The sequence below is a fragment of the Phocoena sinus genome, chromosome 6, assembly GCF_008692025.1.
Source record: "Phocoena sinus isolate mPhoSin1 chromosome 6, mPhoSin1.pri, whole genome shotgun sequence".
Classification (NCBI taxonomy): domain Eukaryota; kingdom Metazoa; phylum Chordata; class Mammalia; order Artiodactyla; family Phocoenidae; genus Phocoena; species Phocoena sinus.
This window is the reverse complement of record NC_045768.1, coordinates 43115824-43141831: the sequence shown is the minus strand read 5'-3', so window position 1 is coordinate 43141831 and position 26008 is coordinate 43115824. Positions and strand designations below refer to the sequence as shown.

Here is a 26008-nt window from a genome sequence, read left to right as displayed (position 1 = left end):
TATATTTTCATTCTACAGTTGGTTGAATCCACGGATGTGGAACCTTGTGCATACAGAGGGTCAACTGTATACTGAAACAGTGCTGGGTACTTGTCCCCCTTTCTCCAAGGCTTATTATTGTTACTGGTTTATTTATTAGTTCAGTGACTAGCTGGATTATTTTTTTGAAGTCTACCCTACCCCCACCCTTACCTTTCCCTGCATTGTTAAGCCTTTGATGTCGCTCCTCAGGGAGGTGAAGATTTGGGACACCTACAGTTACCCTGGAATAAAAGTGATTTTTACAGGGCTCTTTGCATTTCTTTCCATGATCACAACTGCTAATTGCTGGATGATTGCTCTGGTTTTTTTCAGTAATGCCTTAGGGCATAAATTGCTCTACAGACTAATCCAGTCAAATTTGGCCTCCTTTGAAGGAAGTGATTTGAAGATAAGTGTTTGCTATTTGTTCCAACCCCCGTCTCTTTCCCCAGTTCTTTCTTTCACAGAAACTTAACAGGCCTACAGTTTAGCCTGTATCTTCACTGAATCAAGGATTTTCCTCCCAGTTGCCTTCCACCACAACATTCACTGTTTCCTAGAGCACTCTTAGGCCTGAACTTTACATTTTGTTGTAAATGAAGTCAGTTTCTTTGGGAAGAGATGAGGAGCTGTCTGTTTTAAAGTCTACTCCCACACACACATACACCCCCACCCCCAGGCAATATCTCTGGACCAGAGCTTTGGAGCTCTAGAGGTGGGCCAAGGGTGATCAGACCTCAGTATTCTCAGTGGTGTCACACCCAAGTAGAGCCTTTGTTCTCTGAGTGGAGGCTGGGCAGAAGAGGGAAGCTCCTTCTTCCCCTGTAGTTTAGGCTCAGCAGCTAGTAGCTAGGGGCAGGATGAGAAATGCTGACCTCTGTTCCTCCCAAGATGAAAGTCTTCCAGTTGGAGGTGGGGCAGAGAGGGAACTCTGAGTCTAGATTGGAGTTCTGGCTTACTGAGTTGGGAGGGGGAACTGAGAGAATGGTCCTTTTTCAAATACCACAGAGTCACTTTTCCTACCAAATTTTTATAGATTTTCTTGAATAGATGTTTCATTTGGTTATACCCTTAGGTATAGAGGCCTTAAAAGTTTGTCTTTTTAAATAAATTTTACCAGTTTCACTGGAGAGCTAAAGATCTCCTTACACCATTATCCCAGAAGTGAATTTCTAAATATACTTTTAATAAGGTTATCATTTTGAAGTTTTTGTTAATAAGTTAAAATGTGAATGTTGGGCCGTTTCTCAACACAGAAGTACTAGATTTGTGAGCATTTGCAAAAGAAATAGTGTTGATTATCAAGAATGAAAGCACTAATCACTTCATGAAAAATTACTTTCAGTGCCTTCCCTTTTTTGATTTATATTAGTGACCTCTGTAGATGTCAGTAATGCATTTATCAAACAGCTGCAAGTACATTATGATTGTATTATTCCTAAGAAAGTGTTGATGGATTGGATTAGTGGCCTTTTGGAATAAAATCTATGGTCACGTGAAGAAAACCTTAGTGTCTTTTAACGTATTGGATGGAAACATAGAAGATATGCTTATCAGTTTGTGAGTGACCGAACTTTCCTAACAGTAGAGATGTTAGTTTCCCTTCTAAGGCTGTAGGTTCCCAATCATGAGCAGTGTTGAATCTGGATATTATGGGGAAGTATTCTGCAGCATGTGAGCTATTAGCTTAATACTTATACAGAAATATCCCTTATGTTTTTAATATTTTATGTTCCTTTATAGGTTGAGCTTTTTCATAAAGATACAGAAGCTTTCCAAGAAGAATATAAAATAGTTTCATTAGGAGATTCATCACAAGTCAGTCTCTATGAATACTTTCATATATCTCCTATCAAGGTAGGGGGAAAATAAGTCATTTTTATTGTCCTTGATGATCTTGGTAATAGCAGATTGATTTGATCTGTTTGGGGGAATACAACATTTAAATTATATTCTTAATAGTATATAAGTTCTATAACTTCACAATTACAAATATAAGTAAATAACAAAGTAATGATACTTTTAAATTTTTATTATTTATTCTTATAATAATTTTTTATCATGTGGAAATAATAGTGGAGCCACCTACAGTATGTTTATATGTTTACACCTTGACCTAACATTATGTTAACTTGCTATCTATTAAGGTGTTGAGTGACAATTTTCAAACTTTTGTGTATGATATTAGTATAAGTTTGAAATTAATTTATAAAGTAACCTTGATTTTAAAATTGAAGATTGAATGGAACTAAAAGTAAGTTCTTAACATAAAATTTCTATGAGTTAACTTACATAATACTTGAAGAAAATTACGTATTAACTACTTATACTATATATAATACATATAATACAAAAGTGCTTTTTAACTGGCTTTACCACGCTAACTTAATTCTAATAGTTGAAAAGTTCACTTTTGGAGATATTTGAGTTAATTTTCAACAATTTCAACTTCTAGATTGTTAATGTTATTAAAAAATATATGAAGATTAATATTTTCCTAGGTTTACCAAAAGAATTGGATTGAACTAAATATCATACATTACATGGTTGAATTTAAATTTTTTAAAGGGCTGTTTACATTTTAAATTCTTTCAACATTCCAGTTATTAATTTTGATATAATCTAGGTAACTTTGAAATCTTATTTATGGTATAGTGACTTTAAGATTATATTGAATTTTAAGAGTTAAAACTGTCATTATGAAGAAAGTGCTTTAAATATTTCTTTCTTTATCTCTTTAGTTGCATTTAAGTGTTTCACTGAGTTCAGGTGGTGAAGAAGCTAAAGATTCAGAACAACCTGAAGGACTGGTAGCAGTTCATTCTTTAAATCTTTTGCTGAAGAGTATTGGTGCCACTCTTACAGATGTACAAGATGTAGTTTTTAAGTATGTTTAATATTCAAATGTATAAATTGATGAAAAGTCCATTTTATATTTACATTAAAATTTTATAAGTGAAAAAGTATGTAAAGTACATTGCAGATCATAGGTTGAATATGGTTTTTTGCTGTTAAATGGAATATAATTTAAGAAACATATTGCCTGGTAACCCTTAACTATTAAGTAACAGAATAATTATTAAATAATTTCCTTAAGAAAGAGGGACAGAGGTCATGCAAGTTTGTGTGTTATATAAGGCCTTTTTGGCCTAGGGAAGGATTCCTAAGAAGCTGTGTATACCCAAAGATGTGATGTGTGGTGCTTAAAAGATGTTGCTTTAAGGCCTGTGGGATCAAGACTCTTCAAAGCATATGTGACTAGAAGAAAATGAATGCCATGATAGCAGAAGTGAAGGGATCAGTTTAAATGTTACAGTCAAGAATTTAATGTGAGTCATAATGTAAGCTATTAGAGTATCTGACCAAAGAGACAGAGAGTCTGAGTGGAGACTTTAGATGAGCATGACCTTTGCAGATAGCACCTAGAGCTATTATTAAGAACAGTAGTAAGAATCAGTGAGTCTAATAAGACATAACTGTAAATCTAGATAAAAGTTAGGAAACAGTCAAAATTAAAAACACAAGTTTGAAGACATCAGAAGTAGGATGAGATTTCTAATCTTGCTGCTGTCCTATCCTTAGCATAGAACTTCCCGATTAGTGGTTCCAGGTATATGCTGTGAATAGGTTATAAATAAACTGATGGTGATTCTTCAGCTGTCAGCTGATCAGGCAGGACCTGCAGCAGCTGAACCCTGGCCATTCTTGAGCAGCCTCTTCCATTTATCTCAGTGCGTCAGGCATTTTCTGTGTGGGCCATGATAGGGCAGAATTGAGAAATATAGTTCATGTCCAGGAGTGGGACCCAAGGGTCTCTAAAATGCCTGAATTCTGTGAAAATATGTGTATATTGATGGCTTTTCTGAAGATAAGATCCATAGCTTTTATCAGATTAAGAGGGTTCTTTGACCAGAATATGCAGAGATGTATATAGGAGTGGATATTCTGACTGGTATGGGAAAATGTACTAAAAGGAATTTTTTTGGAGAAAAATTCTAAAGAAAATAAAACCATTCATTAATATTAAAAACAATCTCCTTTTCTCTATATATTTATACATTTTTGTGTGGGTTTTTTTTTTCAGGCTTGCATTTTTTGAACTCAACTATCAGTTCCATACAACATCTGAACTACAGTCTGAAGTAATAAGACACTATTCAAAACAGGTTTGTCTGAGATTATTTTACAGAGGGACAAAGTGATAAAATGGTGAAGCCATATGTGTCTATAGAGGTATAATGATTTGGCCAGGAAGGGAATAGCCGTTTCAAAATTTTAAAACATGGTTTTTTCCCTCAGGATTGTAGAAAGAAGTTGAGCCCAACCACCATTTCAGTTTTTTGCCTTTCTACTTTTAGCCTTTGACGGAAATCTTTCCTGGATCAGTGTGGACTAGATGTAAATCTTTAAATAATAATTAGCTAAGTAATTCAGCTCACTTACTTAAAAGAATAGGTCAAGGGAAACTATTTATCAGTAAGTAACTGATGAACACAGGGCATTTTTAGTGTAATTAAGTTGTTTAGTCAGACAGATATATTATTTTAGTGGATTTTTGTCCACCTCTGAAGACTCCTGTATTTTGTGGTATAATTTATAGAGCATTGAGATAGCTGTTGTATGGTGGACAGATCACTGAGCATGACTTAAGAGGTCTGGGTTTGGATCCCAGTTTTGCTGTTTACCCACCATGGCTCCAGGCATCATTTGACCTGTATGTTTCTCTAGTCTATAAAATGGTGGCAGTAATAATAACTGTCACACATAGTTGTAAAAGTATTTTGAATATTCTAAAACTTTATGTAAATAGGTCATATTATTTCTCGTACTCTAACACCAAATTGCTTTTTAAAACTAAGACTACTGATGAATAAGGTGATACGGTTTAGGCTGAAATTGGTGGTGAGGGTGTTAGCCTGAAAAAAAACTGGATGTGTGTACTGAATATAAGGGGAAAAAATATTAAGTCTGATAACCTGATTTGACTAATGTTTCTATTTCATTTTTAGGCCATTAAGCAGATGTATGTACTCATTCTTGGACTTGATGTTTTGGGAAATCCCTTTGGCTTGATTAGAGAATTTTCTGAAGGTGTAGAAGCATTTTTTTATGAGCCTTACCAGGTAAAATAGTTAATCTTGTGTTGTGCAATATATCACACTAATACTTTTGAATAAATAGTGCATCCCGTTAGCAGACACAAATTACCATATGTAAAATAAACAACAAGGTCCCTACTGTATAGCACAGGGAACTATATTCAATATCCTGTAATAAACCATAATGGAAAAGAATATGAAAAGTATATATATACATACATATACACACACTTGTGTATATGTATGTATAACTGAATCACTTTACTATACACCAATAACTAAAACAACATTGTAAATCAACTGTACTTCAATTAAAAATGATAATAATAATCACCCCAGTTGTTAACTTGAGTTGTAGTTGTGAATGGATTTTTGGAAACACAACAAAAGGACATTATTTTGAAGCAAACAATGGTAAGAGGTTTTTGAGAAGTCTTGGGAGAAATATTTACCTTTTTCTTCAGAACTTAAACTTAAGACTTTACTAAGAAATACCAAATTTTAAGTGTTCTGTTGGAATATTAAAGGTGGATAAAATTTGTACTATAGTAGAAGGAAGATTCCCATGGACACACAGTCTTGCTTTGCACAGTGGTGTGAGACAGTAAAAATAACCATGCAAGCTGACACTGTGTGAAACAATAATCAATGGCAAAAATTATGATTGTTCTCTGTCCCTTAAAAATTTCTGTCAAAACATTCAAAACTCTCCTACTTTCACTTTTAAACATAGAAGATAATGAAAAACAAAGTAAAACTAGTATTTATTTTGTACACTATAATCTAAAATATTAAGAATTAAAGTGTTTTTATTTCTTTTTTAAAATATTATATAGAGTAGTTTGTGGTTACCTTCTCATAATATAACATATACTCCGAGCAAGCATCTTTTGTACACTTTGGTGAAGAGTCATATTCCTTTCTAAGTTTGGATCAACTTCTAACATTTTATCTTTTGTACTTTGAATGTCATGAAATATCTGAGAATTATGTTAATGTGAAGTTTTCTTCTGATATCACTTTCTCTGGGACATCTTTATTCTTTTTGTCACTACTACTTTCCTTGTATATACCAAAAAAAAATTTACCTTTAAACGTAAGCGTAACTTTATTTATTGTTATTCTTTTTTGACCCTTTAGGGAGCCATCCAGGGTCCTGAAGAGTTTGTGGAAGGAATGGCACTGGGACTGAAAGCACTAGTTGGTGGAGCTGTTGGTAAGAAACAGAATGCCTACCAAGAATGATTATGCTAGAAAGTAATGATATGTTTTGTTTTACTAAAGGTATTACAATTTTGCTAGGTGGATTAGCTGGTGCTGCCTCCAAAATCACCAGTGCTATGGCTAAAGGGGTAGCAGCTATGACTATGGATGAAGACTACCAACAGAAGAGAAGAGAAGCCATGAACAAGCAACCAGCTGGTCTTAGAGAAGGCATCACTCGTGGAGGAAAAGGATTAGTTTCTGTAAGAAATTTCCCATGGTTGTGAACATTTTAGGAATATCTTTTAAAGCCACGATCTGTGAGTAAGGAAATAGACATAAAACTTTCATTCACTCAAATATTATTTGGATGTTGGTGGAGCAATGGGTTGTGACATAATAAAAAATATGTCAGTAGCCTCCAGAAATATTCTGTTTAAATAAAATACTTAGGAAATATGTTAATTCTTATGGTATCTAGAAAGCAGATCTTTGCATTTCTTTTGTTAGCCAGACTTGGTTCTTCAAGGTATCATGTCAAAGTATTGTAAATTTTCAATTGTGCTTTTCCTCTAGGGTTTTGTAAGTGGCATAACAGGAATTGTTACAAAACCGATCAAAGGCAAGTATAGTGATTCCTTTGGGTGATATATATTACCAAGGCTTTCATAAACTGATTCCATTTTCGTTCCTAATCCAATTGTCTAAAACTCTGTCTTTTTTCTATCCAGGAGCTCAAAAAGAAGGAGCGGCTGGTTTCTTTAAAGGTTTTGGGAAAGGTTTAGTTGGAGCAGTGACAAGGCCAACTGGAGGCATCATAGACATGGCTAGCAGTACATTTCAGGGAATAAAAAGGTAAATTCTCTTTGATGTAAAATATGAGTAAAATGCTTAAACCAAGAGAAATGAGATAAATCTCTTTGGCTTGAGGCACTTAATTATGAACCTGCAATAATGGCAAGTTGCATATGATCTTCCTAATTGCTTTTGATACTTCTTAAATTGTTGGTATTGCATCATTTCAGCTTCATAGAGTTCTACTTCATTTGTCATTCATTCCCAGCAGCCTTGGCAGGGAAGGTTTGGCAGGTTAAGCTTTCCACTTTCCTTGATTGCAATACATTACAATAATGTAATGCTATACATCAGTTACAAAATTAGCAAATATAATATTCTGTCTCCTTTTTTGAGAAATAAAGAATGGCATTTTACATTCCAGGTTCAAACTCAGCTTGTGTTCACCCCTTCCTTTATGGTCTTATTTTGTTATGAAACTATTATATCCTTTCCCTCTATTTCTCTTCACTTGTGCAAATAATTTTAAACATGTTCTCTTTTCCTCCAAATTAAATTTAGCATAAGACTAAAATTTAGTAGTTGTGTTATTGTTACCTCTCTTCTAGAAGTTTGTAACACATAAAACAATTGATTAAATTCATACTAATGAATTTAACTTAGAAACCTAACTTAGAAAATTGGTGGGTGGATATCTCCCTGACCTTTTTTCCTTTGTACTTTCTCCAGCTTTCTGTTCTATGGCAATAAGTATTGTCATTAAATTAGTTGCTCCTTTTAAGTCAGTATTTCATACTATGCCCATAATGGGGTGTTTCCAGTTTTAGTTTAGAGTTACGGTTGGAAAAAAGGGTACAGTTTTTTTCTACCTGTAACTTTAGTTTCACAAATATAATTATTGAGTCATAATCATCAGAGAAGCTCAAAAGTCAATAACTCATAGGGAATTCACCATGACAATCAGACCAGAAAAGGAAATAAAAAATCAAACTGGAAAAGAAGAAGTAAAACAGTCACTGTTTGCAGATGACATGATACTATACATAGAAAATCCGAAAGCTGCTATCAGAAAACTACTAGAGCTCATCAGTGAATTGGTTAAAGTTGCAGGATACAAAGTTAATACACAGAAATCTCTTGCATTCCTGTACACTAACAATGAAAGATCAGAAAGAGAAATCAAGGAAACTGTCCCATTTGCCAACACATCAAAAAGAATAAAATACCTAGGAATAAACCTACCTAAGGGGGCAAACGACCTGTACTCTGAAAGCTACATGACACCGATGAAAGAAATCAAAGATGACACAGATGGAAAGATATACCATGTTCTTGGACTGGAAGAATCAATATTGTCAAAATGACTGTACTACCCAAGGCAATCTACAGATTCAGTGCAATCCCTATCAAATTACTAATGGCATTTTCCCCAGAATTAGAACAAAATATTTTATAATTTGTATGGGAACACAAAAGATCACAAGTAGCCAAAGCAATCCTGAGCAAGAAAAAAGGAGCTGGAGCAGTCCGGCTCCCTGAGTTCAGTCTATACTACAAAGCTACGGTAATCGAAACAGTATGGTACTGGCTCAAAAACAGAAATATAGATCGATGGAACAGTATAGAAAGTCCAGAGATAAACCCATGCACCTATGGTCACCCAAAGGAGGCAAGAATATACAATGGAGAAAAGACAGTCTCTTCAATCAGTGGTGCTGGGAAAACTGGACAGCTACAGGTAAACGAATGAACTTAGAACACTCCCTAACACCATACACAAAAGTAAACTCAAAATGGATTAAAGACCTAAATGTAAGGCCAGATACTATAAAACTCTTAGAGGAAAACATAGGCAGAACACTCTTTGACATAAATCTCAGCAAGATCTTTTTTTGATCCACCTCCTAGAGTAATGAAAATTAAAATAAAAACAAAAATAATTAAGCTTAAAAGCTTTTGCACAGCAAAAGAAACGATAAACAAAAAGACAACCCTCAGAATGGGAGAAAATATTTGCAAATGAACCAACCGACAAGGGATTAACTTCCAAAATATACTAACAGGTCATGCAGCTCAGTATCAAAAAAACAAACAACACAATCAAAAAATGGGCAGAAGACCCAAATAGACATTTCTCCAATGAAGACATACAGATGGCTAAAAAACACATGAAAAGATTCTCAGCATCACTAATTATTAGAGAAATGCAAATCGAAACTACAATGAGGTATCACCTCACACCGGTCAGAATGACCATCATCAAAAAGTCTACAAACAGGGCTTCCCTGGTGGCTCATTGGTTGAGAGTCCGCCTGCCGAGGCAGGGGACACGGGTTCGTGCCCCAGTCCGGGAAGATCCCACATGCCACAGAGTGGCTGGGCCCGTGAGCCATGGCCGCTGAGCCTGCGCGTCCGGAGCCTGTGCTCCGCAACGGGAGAGGCCACAACAGTGAGAGGCCCACATACCACAAAAAAAAAAAAAAAAGTCTACAAACAGTAAATGCCAGAGAGGGTGTGGAGAAAAGGGAACCCTCTAACACTGTTGGTGGGAATGTAAATTAGTATAACCACTATGGAGAACAGTATGGAGGTTCCTTAAAAAAACTAAGAATAGAGCTGCCATATGATCCAGCAATCCCACTCCTGGGCATTTATCTGTAGAAAACCATAATTTGAAAAGATATATGCACCCCAGTGTTCATTGCATCACTATTTACAATAGCCAGGACACGGAAGCAATCTAAATGTCCATCGACAGATGAATGCATAAAGAAGATGTGGTACATATATACAAAGGAATATCACTTAGCCATAGAAGAAATAATGCCGTTTGCAGCAACATGGATGGACCTAGAGACTGTCATACTGAGTGAAGTAAGTCAGACAGAGAAAGACAAATATGATAGTGCTTATATATGGAATCTAAAAAAGTGGTACAAATGAACTTAGCTACAAAACAGAAATAGAGTTATACATGTAGAAATCAAACTTACAGTTGCCAAGGGGCAAGGTGGGGGAGGGATAAATTGGGAGATTTGGATTAATGTATATACACTATTATATATAAAATAGATAATAATAAGGACCTAATGTATAGCACAGGGAACTCTACTCAGTACTCTCTAATGGCCTGTATGGGAAAGGAATCTAAAAAAGAATGGATATATGTATATGTATAACTGATTGACTTTGCTGTACACCTGAAACTAAAACAACATTGTAAATCAACTATACTCCAATAAAAATTCATTAAAAAAATTAAATGTCCTTCTTTGTGTCTAATAGGAATTTTTTTTTTAAGTCTAATTTTTTTCTGATTTTAGTATAGCCATTCCAGCTCTCTTTTGGTTCTTATTTACATGGTATATCTTTTTCCATCCTTTTCCTTTCACTTTATCTGTGTCTTTTGACTCTAAAATGAGCCTGTTTTGGACAGCATATAGTTGGATCACATTTTTTTATACATTCTGCCAATTTCTGCTTTTAATTGGAGATTGATCCATATGTATGTGTCTATACATATGGATACATTACATGGTAAGCTCTTAATATTTGTTGAATATGTGAATGTTTGTTGAATGAATGAATGAACAATAAATGACTCTTTCTCATGTAGGTCCATACAGTCAAAAAATGTTAAATAAAATATTAACCAAATTCAGCAGTGTGTATATGTGTTTCAAACAGTACATATCAAGCCTTAGAAGGAATGTGAGGGTATGTGAACATTAGAAAACCATGTAATGTGACTTAAAGCATTAACAGTTTGAAGGAGATAAACCACAGGATCACAGCAATGACCAGGGGAAAATTCCGTATTTAAAATTCATTGTTCATTCAAGATTTTCAATAACAATGACAAAAAAAAGTTAGCAAACTAAGAGTAGAATTTCCTTGACTTAACAAGCAGTGCCTTCAAAAAAAAAAAAAGCTGATATCTATACTTCATGAAGAACTCTTAGAAGCTTTACCTTTAAAGTTGAGAATGAGAGAAGGATGCTTGCAATCCCCTCATGTATTTTGCATTGTGCTGGAGGAGCTAATAATGCAATATAATAGGAAATAGGAAAAGCAAAAGAAATTAAAAGTCTTAAACCAGAAAAGAAAAAGCAGTACTCATATGCTGATTCTCTGATTATTGTCTACAAAGAAAATCCAAGAGAATCTATAATCACACTTCTTTACAGTTCTACATTTGTCTAGAGAACTTATTATTTGTGTCAGAAGACAAAATTTAAAAAAGAGAAGTGATGTAATAGTCTCATTTTATCCAAAAGAAGATCGTTTTTTTAGTAGTTTCATTTTAAAGTGTACTTAGGAGTTTTTGAGTAATTTTTAAAATCAAGTTATATGTTTTCCCTCTAGAGCTACAGAGACTTCTAATGAAGTGGAGAGTCTGCGACCCCCTAGGTTCTTTAATGAAGATGGAGTTATCAGACCTTACAGGTTGAGGGATGGTACTGGAAATCAAATGTTACAGGTGGGTGAAGAAATATCTTATGAATTAAGATTAATATAGTCAAGTCAGCTTTTTATTTAAAGTAGCTATATAATGCTTTAAATATGTATTAGATTATTTGGGCTTTTATGTTTTGCTTAATTCCATTTAAAGTTTCTTACATTTACTTAGGTTTTAAATGTACATTTATTTACTGTAAGAATTTTTTTTTTCTTTTTTACAGGCATCAAAAAGTTTGATATGAAAACAGTTAATGCATGACTTTGCAAGTGAAAGCCAACAGTAAATTTTAGTCTTAACATTTACAGACTACGTACAGCTGTTTCAGTATTTTGAATGCAAAGAAAAGCTTTTATATTGGTAACTTTTTGTATAGGATTTTTAGCAAATCTGACCTTTTTATAGGATACCTTAGTTCTGTACTGGATTTACTAGAGTAGTCGAAAGCCATTGTGCCTTATGTGCCCTCACAGTTGATGGTACTTATTTACCCAGTTAGACCATTTCTATTTAGGGTGCTTCCTTCAAACCACTAACAACTTTTATTCCAGATATAATCCTCATGTCCAGTTAGGCATGCATAAGGAAAAAAAAATCATGACCACTGCTATTGTGAATTCTTGGGTTCTCCTGCTTTTCTTTTGAAGATGCTCAAATGGCCATGACCCTCTTCCCGCTTTATGTTTGTGTGGTCTATTTAAAACCCTGTGGAATTGATAAGCAATTTACATGAAAACCAACATCTTTTAGTAAGGAAAATTAGCTTTTAGAACAATAGTTTGAAGATAGAATATTTTATCTGTTTATATAACTTCTACTTTGAAAGTTAGACTTTTTAAAATCTGGATTATGCTGCAGATAACATACACAATAGGATATACCAATTTAAAGTCGTTTCTGTTGTTTAGTTGTGAAATACTAAGTTAAATCATTTAATTGAAAACAAGGAGGCTTGAAAATACTCATAGTAATAATAAATTGTACATATTTGAAAATACTCATAGTACAGACTTGAAAGTATTGCTAGTACTTGATATCTTTACGTTCACAGTATATAATTTTGCATTAAAAGTACTTCCATAAACTTACAAGTATTGTGTTAATGTGTGATATTTAGTTAAGTGGTTTTACATTGTGTTTAAAATGTTTTTAAAGCATCAGAATAATTGCATATTGGGATAGAACTGGCAATCTACTGAGAGATGTGTTCTAAATGGCAGGTTGACAAACTCTACAATGACAGTATATCATTCTTTGAAAATATTGCAGAAGTCACCTATAGTTATACAATTGAAACATACATATCTACTCAGCACGTGCCTTCCCCTATTAGAACACAGTTAACATATTACTAATTCATTTTACTAACCTGAATAGTGATCACATCACCTTTCACAAAACTATTTCTTGAGAAACTATTTTATAAACTTAGTAGGAAGTAAGGATGAGTAGTGAGGAGAGTTTAGACATACATCCTCATTATTAGAGAACAGATGATAAGAAAGCCATGACATACCAAGTTTTTCACAGCTGATAACCTGATTTCAGTAACAAGTAAATTTGTTCTACACTTTTTTCCACTGATTGTTTTCTAAAGCTCTGAAGTTTGGAATTTAAGATCATGACTATTGACTGTATTTTTAAACATGCCTATTATTTTCATTAGGCCAGTTGTAGAATTAATTGCTAAAAGAGCTGTTTAAATGACTAAAATCTCACAATCCTTGTCAGCCATTACTTATTTTTCAGCAAGAGTATTAAACAGTATTAGTCAGAATACCTATAGGAATTCACCAGATGCCTTAGGATGTTTGTGTTTGGCATTACTCTCTTACAGGTGTAAGAATTGGGTTGTTGCTTTAGTGGTAATGGTGCTTTTTTTGAATCAAAACTTTACTATTAGCAAACACTTTGAAATATACAAATACCAGTGCTGTGGCAAAGAAGTAGATGACATATAAACAGTATTTCAAATCTCATCTGCCTAGATTTAATCTGATTTAATAATAATGCCCTTAGAAAATATTTAATACTTTCAAATGTTCGTCCTTTTGTTTTCTGATTTTCTAAAAAGGGTGCTCTGTGTTCACTAAATTATATATGCCTATATATGATAATTATGAGATACACTCTCTTATTGTGTACCTTTCTATCTAGAAAGTGGCACATAATTATAGTGCTTCCTAATAGTCGATTAAAGCTACCCACTAGAGAAACAGAATAATTCTAACATAGTCACAAAATAATTTACTGGTATCATCAAGCTATTCTATACATTAAGTGTACCAACCAGTGAAGTTTAGTTAAGTCTTATTAGGTTAAGAAATTATATCCATAATTACTGCCACACTTAGAGCTGAAGTCTTCTTCAAAATTATTGACTTCTTGAACATTTCATAATTTTACATGTTTTCCGAGCAATTTGCCATACTTAACTAACATTTGTGCTTCTTTTTTTCTTTACCATGCTTACAGAAAATTCAGGTCTACAGGGAGTGGATTATGACTCACAGTAGAAGTAGTGATGATGACGATGATTAGTCAGATCTGAAATGTTCAAATTCATATGTTCTTTGTCATTTTATTTGGAATGTTTCATTAACATGTTTTGTATGACTACTACCATAATGCCCATATGGAGTCAAAAGTACGTTTTCCTTTTAAAATGTTTTTCTATGTATTTTCAAAAACAAAAATTTATGCATTATTTAAGCACGGAAAAATGTATTTTATAGCCAAAGTAGGGCATACCATATATTATAGCATTTGCTTTATGTGTTTTATAGCTTTGTAATAACAGTTTGTCTTTAAGATTTAAAGTTAGACAATTTTTTTTTTAATGTGCACTAGTTTCATTTTAAATTATCTGTTTATTTGTTAGCAAAATGCTGTTTTTAATGTTCTCTGTAAATTTTCTGGGCTGTAATATAATGTAATTGAGTTAAAAAAAAGAAAAAGAATAGTAATAGCCAGTCAATATTTTATATTTATTTAGTATTTTAAAAGCATCTTTGTCAAATTTCTTTTAATAATAACAAACTTATATAACTTGAAGCAATACGAATTTGTTGTTCTATTCCAAAATCATATAGGTTGAACTACTATTATAAGAAACATTCATGATTTGTCATAAAGCTTAGATAGTGAAATAATTTATAGTCTGAGAATGAAGAAAAATGTTCTTTGGTTCTTTCATTTTATTATGCATACATTTTCTGAAACAGTGAACAAAGTTGGTTTTACAATCATTATATTTACTTATTAGCGTACATGTCCATTTGCTATATCCTTATTATAAAATGTTATGAATTCAGGACAGAAGAATTGTTATAGTAAGCATAATTATATGTATTTCTTCTAGATAATATTGGGAAAATGTTATCTATGTTTCTGAAAGATGTATAAGCAAATCTGTTTTATGTTTTGCATACTGAAGGCTTTTTTTTTAATTTCAAACTTAGATGAAACTTTTTGTTCTATTTTTCTAGTATATCAGATGTACTTTAAAAAAAAAAAAAACTCGAAAAAGTTAATGACTGTTAATAGTATGATGTGTAAACCTTTATGACTGCTCTGCATTTGGATCAACAAAGGAACATTTACCTTAATTTATGTTAAGCATTTTGCTTATAATGAGCTTATATTAGACTGTAGTAGATCATTGCCTTAATTGTTTAGCTTTTGGTTGAATTTATTCAGCCAATGACTTGAGTCTCTTCTAATTCTTAGGTTTATCAAGATTTTATCGCTATAAATCATTATTTCTTAGAAAATGACTATTTCAGATTTTTAGTATTGAGCTTACAAAAAAAGAAGCTAAAAAATTTTGCTCTTGAAATTTCTACCTGCCTAGTAGCATTGATTCAAATTAAGTAGAAATCCAGGTTGTGTATGCTAGGACTAAGAAATATGTGAATGTCAAAGAATTTAATTACTGTTTTCATCAAAATATAGTATTCTTATCTTTTTGGAGTAAGTAAATAAATTAAAACAGTGACCATTAAAATAGTCACTGCTGGTATCAGAGACAATTTGTCTTTGTCTTGCATCCACTGCTCTCTCACCCTTGGCCAAAATCAAAGTTTGCTGCTTCTGCTGGAAGCTGGAAAGAACATAGTCTATTGTTATGTATTGTGTATGCCTGAGGAAGGAAGGGTTTGGTAATTTCATTGACTTCTTGATTCCAACTATGCTAAGCATGCGGCCTTTCTAAAGGAGAAAATGCTAACTGCTTGTTTGCAAGAAATTTACTGAGTTTCCTGTGGTTGGTCTGTGACACTTAATTCTGTGGTACAGATTTCACAAAGGTCCTTATGAATTTATCTGGGAAAAGTTCTGGATATTTTAGCAGTGCCTTACCATTTTAATGAAAAGAAAATTGGAGGTAGAATTACATTTATTTAAAATCTCTTAAACAGTAAAAAGATTTAAAATAATATTCTAGTAACTAGTAAACTTTGTTCATGTGACCTTAGGGATTCATCCTTAAGTTTTTAGCCCTTAAAAGTGGCATACATTCTTTTAACAGTACAATTGGCCTTGTTCTTTCTGTTTCTGTTTTCCTGCCCCAGTGAAATAATCTTTTCAAGCTTCTCTGCTGACAGGTATTAATTATTTTTTCAGTTTAAAAAATGTATTTATTATGTTAATTTTATTTGAGAAAAATTTAAGCCTGAGGATTGCTCTGTTTTCTTGATGGAGAAATAGGACTTGGACAAAAATATCTTCTTATTCCTCATCAAATATATAGAAAATTAGTTCAATTTTGGGACTTTAAATGAGATGAACCGTTCTTTTGTTTGTTTATTAGTGGCCCTGTAATTAATTAGAACTTTAAAAATGGGAGTATCCATCTAATAAAGCCTAGTGAGAAAGCTGAGTTTGAAAGATTGACTATGTAATACCACACCTTTCCATATCCTTTAACTTTATTTATATTCCAAATTTCTATGTGGTCACTGCCTATATATAGAAAAAGGGATAAAGGGATGGAGAGTTCTTTCTTCTTTTCTAAGGGAATAATCACTCATTCTCCATTTTCCTTTGTGTCTACTTGGCACTTGAATAACATAGTGAAAACTGGCAGGAAGAAGAGTTTATAAAAATCCTAAAATTGTGAACACCTATCATCATGGATAAATAATCTGTTTTTAAGAGCCTATAAATGAAATTAATTGATGCTCATATTGGTATAGATTTAACAGAGTAAATCCAGAGTAATATTACTGACTTTCAATATTCCTTATTGAAAAGGAAGTTGGAATAAATTTCAATTTACTTCTATTTTTAAAATAATCAGAATTTTATAAATTTTACCTTTTGAAATTATTCAAAACACGTATCATTGATGTAGTGTTGAGTGTTCACTTTAAGGTCATGTTATGAAAATTAACAGATGGAGTTAGATCTGTGAGTAGGACATCAAAGTTCAACAAGAAGTATGTGCTGCTGTATTTTACATCCCAGGGTCATGTACACTATAGAATGATGACTGCTGTGACAGCTACTATAGTAGTTTGTCTGATTTAAGTCCCATGGTGAAATTTTGCATTATACTTTTCCTATAGTGATGGGAGGAGGACCAGAAACAACAATCCAACTGTTACTGAGTACTTTTCTACTGTATCTTCAAGCCACAGGTTTTTCTTTTATAGGTTTCCTTGCATATTTGTAATTTATTGTAGTAGTCCAAAATATTATAGGTCCTATAGGGTCTAAATAAGATACACAAATTATTCATTTAAGTCAAATAAAAATTATGATGGTTATGTAAAGAGAATGTCAGTTTTATTTATTATCCTATCCCTACACCTTTGAAATAAATGGAGATCAATTAAAAATGTTTAGATTGTTAATGTAATCTTTAATTTCAGTAGATGAATATTCAAGTTTATGAAGTGCAGTGAGTACAAGCCATACTATATACAAAACCTTACAGAAAGGCCTGAATCAAAGAAGAATGAAACATGATTTCAAATAACGCAGACCATGTTAGGGAGCTAATTAGAATAATTTATGATGGTCATATGTAGGAGTTTATGGCTTGGTTTGTTTTAATGTGGTAGACCTATTTTCATGTCTGTAATTATCTCTCAATCAGTGTGATAAATTTATTTAACAATTATTTCGTATCAACCAATATGTATATAGGAATAGTGTACCTCCAAATATCAGCTTTAAAATAAACATTTAATAATTTTGTAAAATTGGTTTTTAATGTAACCATCTTTATTGCATATACATATCCTATGCAGTGAAATGGTAACAAAGATATCTACTAAATTTGCATTATGCTATTTCTTAGAGATCCTTAATTATTTGAGCATTCAAAATATAGTCATTGTGTTTTTATAAACAGATAATCAGGATAGTGTATATAATTCTTAATCGGGAATGCTATGTTTTTATACTGTAAATTATTATCTATGAATAGCTTGTTAACTATATTATGTCTACAAAGATTTTTTGAATGTATCAGTAAAACTTGGAATTTCTTTGAATTAAAAAATTTAGAGACTCGCACTCCATGGAAAAAGGTAAATCTCTCTTGCGAATCACTGGACTAACATTGATTCTCAATCTACAGTTTTAGTATTTTACAAAAGATGTGAAATTTTTCAAAAATTAAAGTAGATTATTTTCTACATTGTTAAAGTAATATATGCTCAGTAAAGAAAAATAGGAATAGAAAGGAAAAAACTTACCCTGTCTCCCCACCATTTATTATGGTGTATTTCATTTTTAAATTTTTATTCATGTAATTATGATTCAAATATATAAATTTGTTATATATTTTTTATTATTGTAAATTTTTATAAATAGAGTTACTATTAACTTCTAAAGAGTAAAAATGTGACCCATTCGGTCCCCAGTGTGGGAAACCTGGTCTTCTGGAATACATTATCACCAGCAGGACCTTTCTATGTTTTTGTTTTTTTTTTTAATGTATGTATTTATTTATTTATGGCTGTGTTGGGTCTTTGTTTCTGTGCATGGGCTTTCTCTAGTTGTGGCTGGCAAGCAGGGGCCACTCTTCATCGCGGTGCGCAGGCCTCTCATTATCGCGGCCTCTGTTGTTGAGGAGCACAGGCTCCAGACGCGCAGGCTCAGTAATTGTGGCTCACGGGCCCAGTTGCTCCGCGGCATGTGGGATCTTCCCAGACCAGGGCTTGAACCCGTGTCCCCTGCATTGGCAGGCAGATTCTGAACCACTGCGCCACCAGGGAAGCCCTCTATGTTTTTATAGTTGATGTAGAAGCTTTTTCTTTTTGATTGAACATATTTTTACCTTTTGACTCTGCCTTTTTTTTTAAAACTTTACCCCTTAAATAAATCTTCTCAAAATTCATTTGTGTATGTACATGTATGTATAATCTTTGTGTTTTTCATTGTGTACAGATATTGACAGCTGGGTTGTCCCATGGGGGTAGTATTTTTCAGCCATTTCAGACATTTAAAAATTTTATCTGTGTTTTCTTTGAATCTCTTACATGTCTTACAGAGATATCATAGATGCCATTATATAAGTTGTAGAAGGGACGCTGTTTTCGTTTGTTGTATATTTCTTTTCTTTCAGAAATTACAAATGTTTATAATTAGCTTCAAACACTGCCTTAATAACAATTGGAAGATAACTACCTTCAGCTGATGTGGTCTTTCCCTTTACTTCCGGAAGAGAATTACAACTGATCTGGGAAAAAACGGGCTTATCATAGGCAGTCAGATCACCAGAGTAGTGCTGAACATTCTTCCTGGCTTCATCTGAAATTTTGAGTAAGTGGACAAGAACTACGAGATAAAGGCCCATTGGATTTCACTCTTCATTTTTAACTCTTCCTCTCCAGAAGCATACTTCTGAATGGGATGAGAAAACTGAAGAGAGCCAAATTCTGTTATCAAAGCAAATTAGAGTTAGCATCTCAGATAAAGCAGATGTCATGAAAAGATTACCTGTCCAACTTGGATACAATTCTCATACCTCATTTATTAGCTTAATAGAACTCTCTTGGAGAGTCTTTGGCACATCATTTTTGAAAGCATATACTTTTGAACATTTAGTAGTAAGTCCCACTAACTTTATTTTGGACCAGTGGACTAACTCACCCCACTTAGAACCTTCCAGAATTACATAAAAATAACTGTGTGAATAAGACTTTGAAATTGAGTCTTTTTCTGGAGGTGATGGTTCCACTTAGGGGAGGTTCCAGTTTTCTCTTTGTCAAAAAAGTGTACAATGAATTTTTAAATTATTTTTTAATCCAGTAACTGAAATGAGACTAATTTGATTACTAAATCTTTTTCAAAAGTTTGTCATCATTTCATCCCATAAATTTATAAATATATTATGGAAGGATAAATATTAAAGTAGAAAATGTAGCACATTTAAAAGAAATAAAAATGTTAAGCTCAGATAGGTTCAACTTGAGTCTTTCTGCTTACCGAGGATGAGCAAATAGAGCTAAAATTCTGCAGTAAGTTTTAGTTTAAAAGGTCTTTAGGCTTTATTTAGCTAAAGGTGCTAAATTGTAACCTGGGATTCAACCCATGACTTCTCTACTGATACATGAGAGCCCTACCTTACAACGTCCTTTGGTTACTTTCAACAGCACATAGGTTCTCAACATAACTTGAGCTTAGTAAAGTTCATTCATATTTTATTTTAGTGTGTGCTCTAACAATAATATTGTTAGAAGACTTTATTATAAATTATGAAAAGTCTTCTTTATTAGCCAAATATCCTATGAGAGAAAAGCTGTTGTCTTGCCAAATGAAACAGTTCATCTTCATAGAAAATTAGATTGCAGGCTGCTTTCATTCATCTAAAAACAAAATTTAATGTCATCTATAAAAGGAAACACCATGTATAGTTTTTTGCCAGTTAAGAGTCTTTAGTTGTAAATTCAAATGAAACTGATATCCTATCTGGTGATGATTCTGATGAACTGTATATCAGTGAAAATTTACCGCTAAAGAATCTTATAGGAAGCAGTATGGAGAAATGTACATTTAGACATTTTGTGCACTTTGAGTCTGAGTTAGTTGTTTATTAGTCTTACTACCTTCCAAAGAGATAATTATCCCTGGGTATTATATGAAATGGAAGTATTACAGGAGATGTGACACAGCTTGTGAACTATCTGAATCCATATTCCAATGAGCTGTTAAAATGGGATCGCACTTCATCTAGTGGAATATATGTATTTCTTCTATGCTAACTCATTTTGACAGTAAAGCTACCTGGGGTGCAGTAATACCGTATGGCTCAGGGCCTGGATTCTGGAACCATGTAAACCTGAACTCAGTACTAGCCTTTTCCTTTTACTAGCTTTATAGTCTTTTATTCTAGTCTGATCTCATATTCCAGACTATAAAATTAAGATAATTGTAGTACTAACAGTACTTTGGTATATAATACCAAGATAATAGTACCTTGATGGTGTTGCTAAGATTAAAAAGCAAGGTAATACGTGTGATTATTAGTACAGTGTCTAATAGGAACTTAATATATTTTCATTATTCCAGATGAGTAATAACCAGTGTATGCTGGTCCTGGTCATCATTATTCTACATTCCTCATCTGTCTCCTCTTTGCCAAAATAAAAGCCATCATTAAATTTTGCCTTTTTTTTTTTTTCTTTTAAGGTTAATAGAATAGTTAGAATGTTGTGACGGTTTCCACACATTAATTGGTAAGCGATAGAAACAATAAAACCTCAGTGATTTGGACTGCTCTGAATTATTTCAGTATTTTGAAAGAAATGTTATTCTTTTCAAGTTTATATAGTATCATGGGTCAGTAAATGTTCAGTAGAGGTTCTGCTGGAAACGCATTAGAGAGACTTTTGTAACTATCCACTTACAGTATTTCTGACCAGTTTCTCTGGCTCTTCTTGTAGAATGTATTAGGTACGTTAATTAATGGTCTGCTGTTGTCAGTGCACATAATTATGTCATGAGCATAATTCTGTCCTTTCTCCAGACTGTTTTAGTTGAACCAGTTGGTGACAATTCACATCTCTTAAGATAATAGTTTCTTTTATTTGATTTTATGTCACAGTGTTATGCTCAGCTGTCCTGTGTAAGCTGTCAGCATAGTTTATACTTTGGCTGACTGTCAAAATAGCTTATTTGCATGGGAGGAGACAAAGGTATGGGGGGGATTAAACAAAGCCTTATTTCTCTTCAGATTTGGTGACACAGTCAATGAGATTCAATTTTTTTTAAAAACCAATTTGCCTCACATAATAAGCTAAATACCAATTCTTCACTTGTGTTTATATTTATTCTGCTATATATATGAAATCATTGAGCTTTCAGGTAATGAATTTCTACTATATTTGCCCATGAAGCTTAGTTGAATACCTTGTTTTTCCTGGCTATAGCTCTCAGATCTGTTATATTTAAAGTGAATTGATAAAACCTTTTTTATCCCTAAGCCTTAATCGTATTACTCTAAGGAAGTTATACTTACTGACTACATTTTTCTCTAAAGAGAAGATTACAATTCATTTATTTATTTACTTCTTTAATAATTGAGAAATGGCAGCATTTACCATTTTAATTTGTTTTGTTTACCTCCCTGAATTTTGTCATTTTTAAAAGTACACTTAATTTTTTAGTATAATCTGTTGATAAACTTTTCATCTTTCCCCATTGTCTCCAAACTATTCAAATTAGCCAATCTATAAAACCATTTATTCATTATCCAGTAGATTTTCTTGCTCGATAGCATTTTGTTCTTTATCTTTTTCATCTAGATGAATTTCATTTTCCTTTTATCACTCGTGCTGCTATCTTTAAAATATATATATATATATATATATATATACACCTCTATGAAACTCATCCTCCAAAAGAAACAGATCTTGATCAGATTTTGTTTTTGTTTTTTGTTTAACTGTATTCTTATCTTTACCCAATTTTCTTAAATATATTTGCAATGAATATTAGCACCTTATATTGTTTGGGATTTAAAGTCTTCCATGTTAGTGATTTGTTCATGTCTATCTTTTCATATTTTGCTTTGTTTTTTCAGAAATGTGTTTGTTATAGAACTGTGCTAATTCATAGCATTTAGATGGTTGGAAAGTGTTAGCAGTGTTTTCTGTATTACTATAGTTGTTAGGTATGTTCTTTTTCTAAAGTACTGGGACTTATCTGGCAGGAAATACGGATATTATTAGAGGATAACCCTGACACAACTGTCTTTCCAGTTCCTACTTTTTGTGTGTTTCTAACGTATAATCAATTTGGTTAGGATTTATTTATATCTAGTAAACTAAGGCTTACATACTCAACTTTTCTAATGCAACTTTTTCTAATGCAACTTTTCTAATGCAACTTTTCTAATTGACCCTTATCAATAACCATACATTTTGTTACCTGTAGGTTCTGACAATTATATATAACGAATATAGTTTCCTTTGTGCTTCTCTGTTTATTTCTTAAAGTTCTTAAATGATGATGGATAATTCATATATTTTTTTAATGAATAAGGCAAAAAATGCTTTTCCTTTAACACTATAGCATGTAAGTGAGGCTAACATGTCTATAGTACTGGCTATTGTACTCGATACTTCAGGCAAATTCATTGATTTTTCTGCCTAACTTTGGTCTTGATGCAAAGACTACATGTGATTCCTAGCCCTGGTTTTGCTAATTCTTCGTTTATTTTAAAGGGTATCCCAAATTATTTTAGTAGAAACATTCATACCTAGTATCTGATTGGGGTGAAGGAAGATAAGGTATTAATATTACACTACTTGAACGCTGTTAACCTAAAAAAATTAAGCCAGCCTGAGCAGCTTTAGCAGCCTTCCTCAGCAACATCCAGCATCCAGGGATATTGAAGACCTTTTTCAGGTACCATGGAAACGTGTGACTGATACTATCATGGTGTAGTGAAAAGCACTGGCATTAGAAGTGAAGAAACCACTTTTTTGAGCCCAGTTTTGCAACTGACAATATGACCCCAAGCAAGTCACTTAAATGTAATCTTAACCTAATAATACAAGGTTGTTGTGAAGATTAGATGGGAAGGACACTTAAATGATCCTCGATTTCTTCATGTGTAAAAGGAAGGGATTAGTTTGGATGAACAATAATATTCCTTGAGGTCTAAAATTCCAGGTTTTCAAAATAATACAAATGATGTTTTGAAAAGTATAAAGCTTCATATGTAGTGAATTTACAGAGTCAAATAATTTGGCAGGAAATTGTGACCAAAGGCATGACATTTGTAGATTCTTTACAGCATGATGGAAGATGATGGCTGATAAGCTATCACATTCTCTCCCATCCTTCTATGGGATTTAGTTCGAAGTTGTAGCTTCTTCTCATTAATGCTGTTCTTATTCCATAGTCGCATGTTTTAATGGAGACTGACCAGCAAAATTTTGCTGTATATTGAGTTATCTTCGATGTGTTTATTTAAAGATTGACCATTCATGTTTCAAGTGTTGCATTTAAGGTTTTTGATGAACTCCAAAAAGCACTGCATGAGTTACTTTTTTTTAGCTTTTATTTATATCAGATGCTATTGTGACTATTAAAAGTGGTTTAATTTCTTAAATGTACGGATTAGATTGGGTCTGAAAAGTGGAAAGTGATGAAAGGCAGACTCAACTGCAATACCCAGACTTAACATAATATTGAAATAGAAGTTAGTTACTTAGAATTGAACCATTAGCTTTCAAGTTATTTGAAGATTGTAATCGATTAATGGGGTTTATAGACTCTTGTCTTCTAGTAGTAGTGATGTTCTTGAGGAAATCAACATTTGTATTCTATATTTTAAAACTTGGCCATATAGAACAAAAGAAAATACTTTCAAGCTAATTTCTTTTCCAGTACCAAAAAACTGAAACAAAAGGATGTAAAGTTAAAAATAAAAGCTTCACTTCTAACCCCACCTCCACCGTTATCCTTCCCAAGCCCAGAGATAAATGCTGTGAACAGATTTGGTGTGTTACCACCAACCCTTCCAGAAATTCTTAGTAATTTATTCATTAAGTAAGTAATTCATTCTTAGTAATTTATTTTCAGTTATATCTTGCCCATCTTTCTGTATCAGTACACACAGATCTACCTTTTTTTAAAAATAAATTTATTTATTTATTTTTGGCTACGTTGGGTCTTCGTTGCTGCACGCTGGCTTTCTCTAGTTGCGGCGAGCAGAGGCTACTCTTCGTTGCAGTGCGCGGGCTTCTCGTTGCTGTGGCTTCTCTTGTTGCGGAGCACAGGCTGTAGGCACACAGGCTTCAGTAGCTGTGGCTCGGGGGCCCTAGAGCGCAGGCTCAGTAGTTGTGGCACACGGGCTTAGTTGCTCTGCAGCATGTGGGATCTTCCCAGACCAGGGATAGAACCCGTGTCCCTTGCATTAGCAAGTGGATTCTTAACCACTGAGCCACCAGGGAAGTCCCAGATCTACCTTTTATTACCCTTGTAAGCAGGATTGTTTCTTTTTCATGCGTAATGTCCCATTGTATGGCTATACTATAATTAAACAGTCTCCTGTTTCTGAACATTTAGGTTTTTTGCATTTAACACAATACAACCATGAAGATTCCTATAAGTATGTCTTCGCACACCTTTGCATAAGATAAATCATAGCAGTGGAATTGCTGGCTCAAAGGATACATATATTTAACTTGAATTTTCTTGATTTTGAGTTAGATTGAACATTTTCTCATATGTTAATTGTCAGATTTTGTGTTTTGCTAGACTACCTGTTCATATCCTTTACACATTTTCCTATAGATTTTACTCATTTTTCTTCTATTGGTTTATTCATATTACTAGAATTCTGTGTGTTATGAAATTAGTTATATATCACTGTATTGACAGATATTTTCCCAATTTATTCTTTGATTTTTGTTTTATTTCTGTTTATTTGCTTACTGTTTTGCTATTCATTAGTTCCCTGTGCCACCAGGGAAGCCCTGTGTTTTATTTTTAACCCTTCACTTTGATTATTAAAATGTTATTTTATTCTAGTACTTCTGTAGTTTCATTTTGTACAGTTAAATCAGTGATCCATGTGGAATTAATTTGGTGTAAAGAGAGAAGTAGGAAAAAAATAAAAGAGAGAGAGAAGTAGGAATCTAGCTTTAGCCAGCAAGTTGCTTGAAGCACCATTTACTTGAAAATGCATGTTTTTGACCAATAATTTGAAATGCTGTCTTGATTTCTTAAATTCCTATGTTTGGATATATAGGATTTTATAAAATCCTATTGCATTTTGGTCAGTTTCTGGAATCTGTATTCTTTCTATTGATATGTCTGTATACAATTTCCACTAGCATCAAACTGTTTCACGCCTGCAACTTTATAAATTGTATTAATATCTGCTAGGGTAGTTCTCATTCTCTTTTCATAATTTACTGGATAATATCACTTTTTTTTCTAGATAAATTTCATTATAATATTGTCA

The 26008-nt window shown here is 33.0% G+C and overlaps 1 protein-coding gene across 6 annotated transcripts in view; it reads left to right on the top strand.

The window, feature by feature from the left end:
• Positions 1–26008, top strand: part of VPS13A (vacuolar protein sorting 13 homolog A) — a 236934-nt gene that overhangs the window by 195181 nt on the left and 15745 nt on the right. For 2 of the 6 annotated variants that reach the window (XM_032634365.1, XM_032634366.1), the window contains exons 60-68: positions 1765–1878; positions 2763–2908; positions 4106–4187; positions 5031–5144; positions 6261–6336; positions 6423–6586; positions 6900–6945; positions 7055–7178; positions 11484–11598. In XM_032634365.1, coding sequence (XP_032490256.1) covers positions 1765–1878; positions 2763–2908; positions 4106–4187; positions 5031–5144; positions 6261–6336; positions 6423–6586; positions 6900–6945; positions 7055–7178; positions 11484–11598 — 981 coding nt within the window. Of the gene's footprint in view, positions 1–1764; positions 1879–2762; positions 2909–4105; positions 4188–5030; positions 5145–6260; positions 6337–6422; positions 6587–6899; positions 6946–7054; positions 7179–11483; positions 11599–11800; positions 18598–19153; positions 19351–26008 lie in introns of those variants that run through there. The other 4 variants (XR_004350289.1, XR_004350290.1, XM_032634368.1 and 1 more) reach the window with 4 other exon arrangements.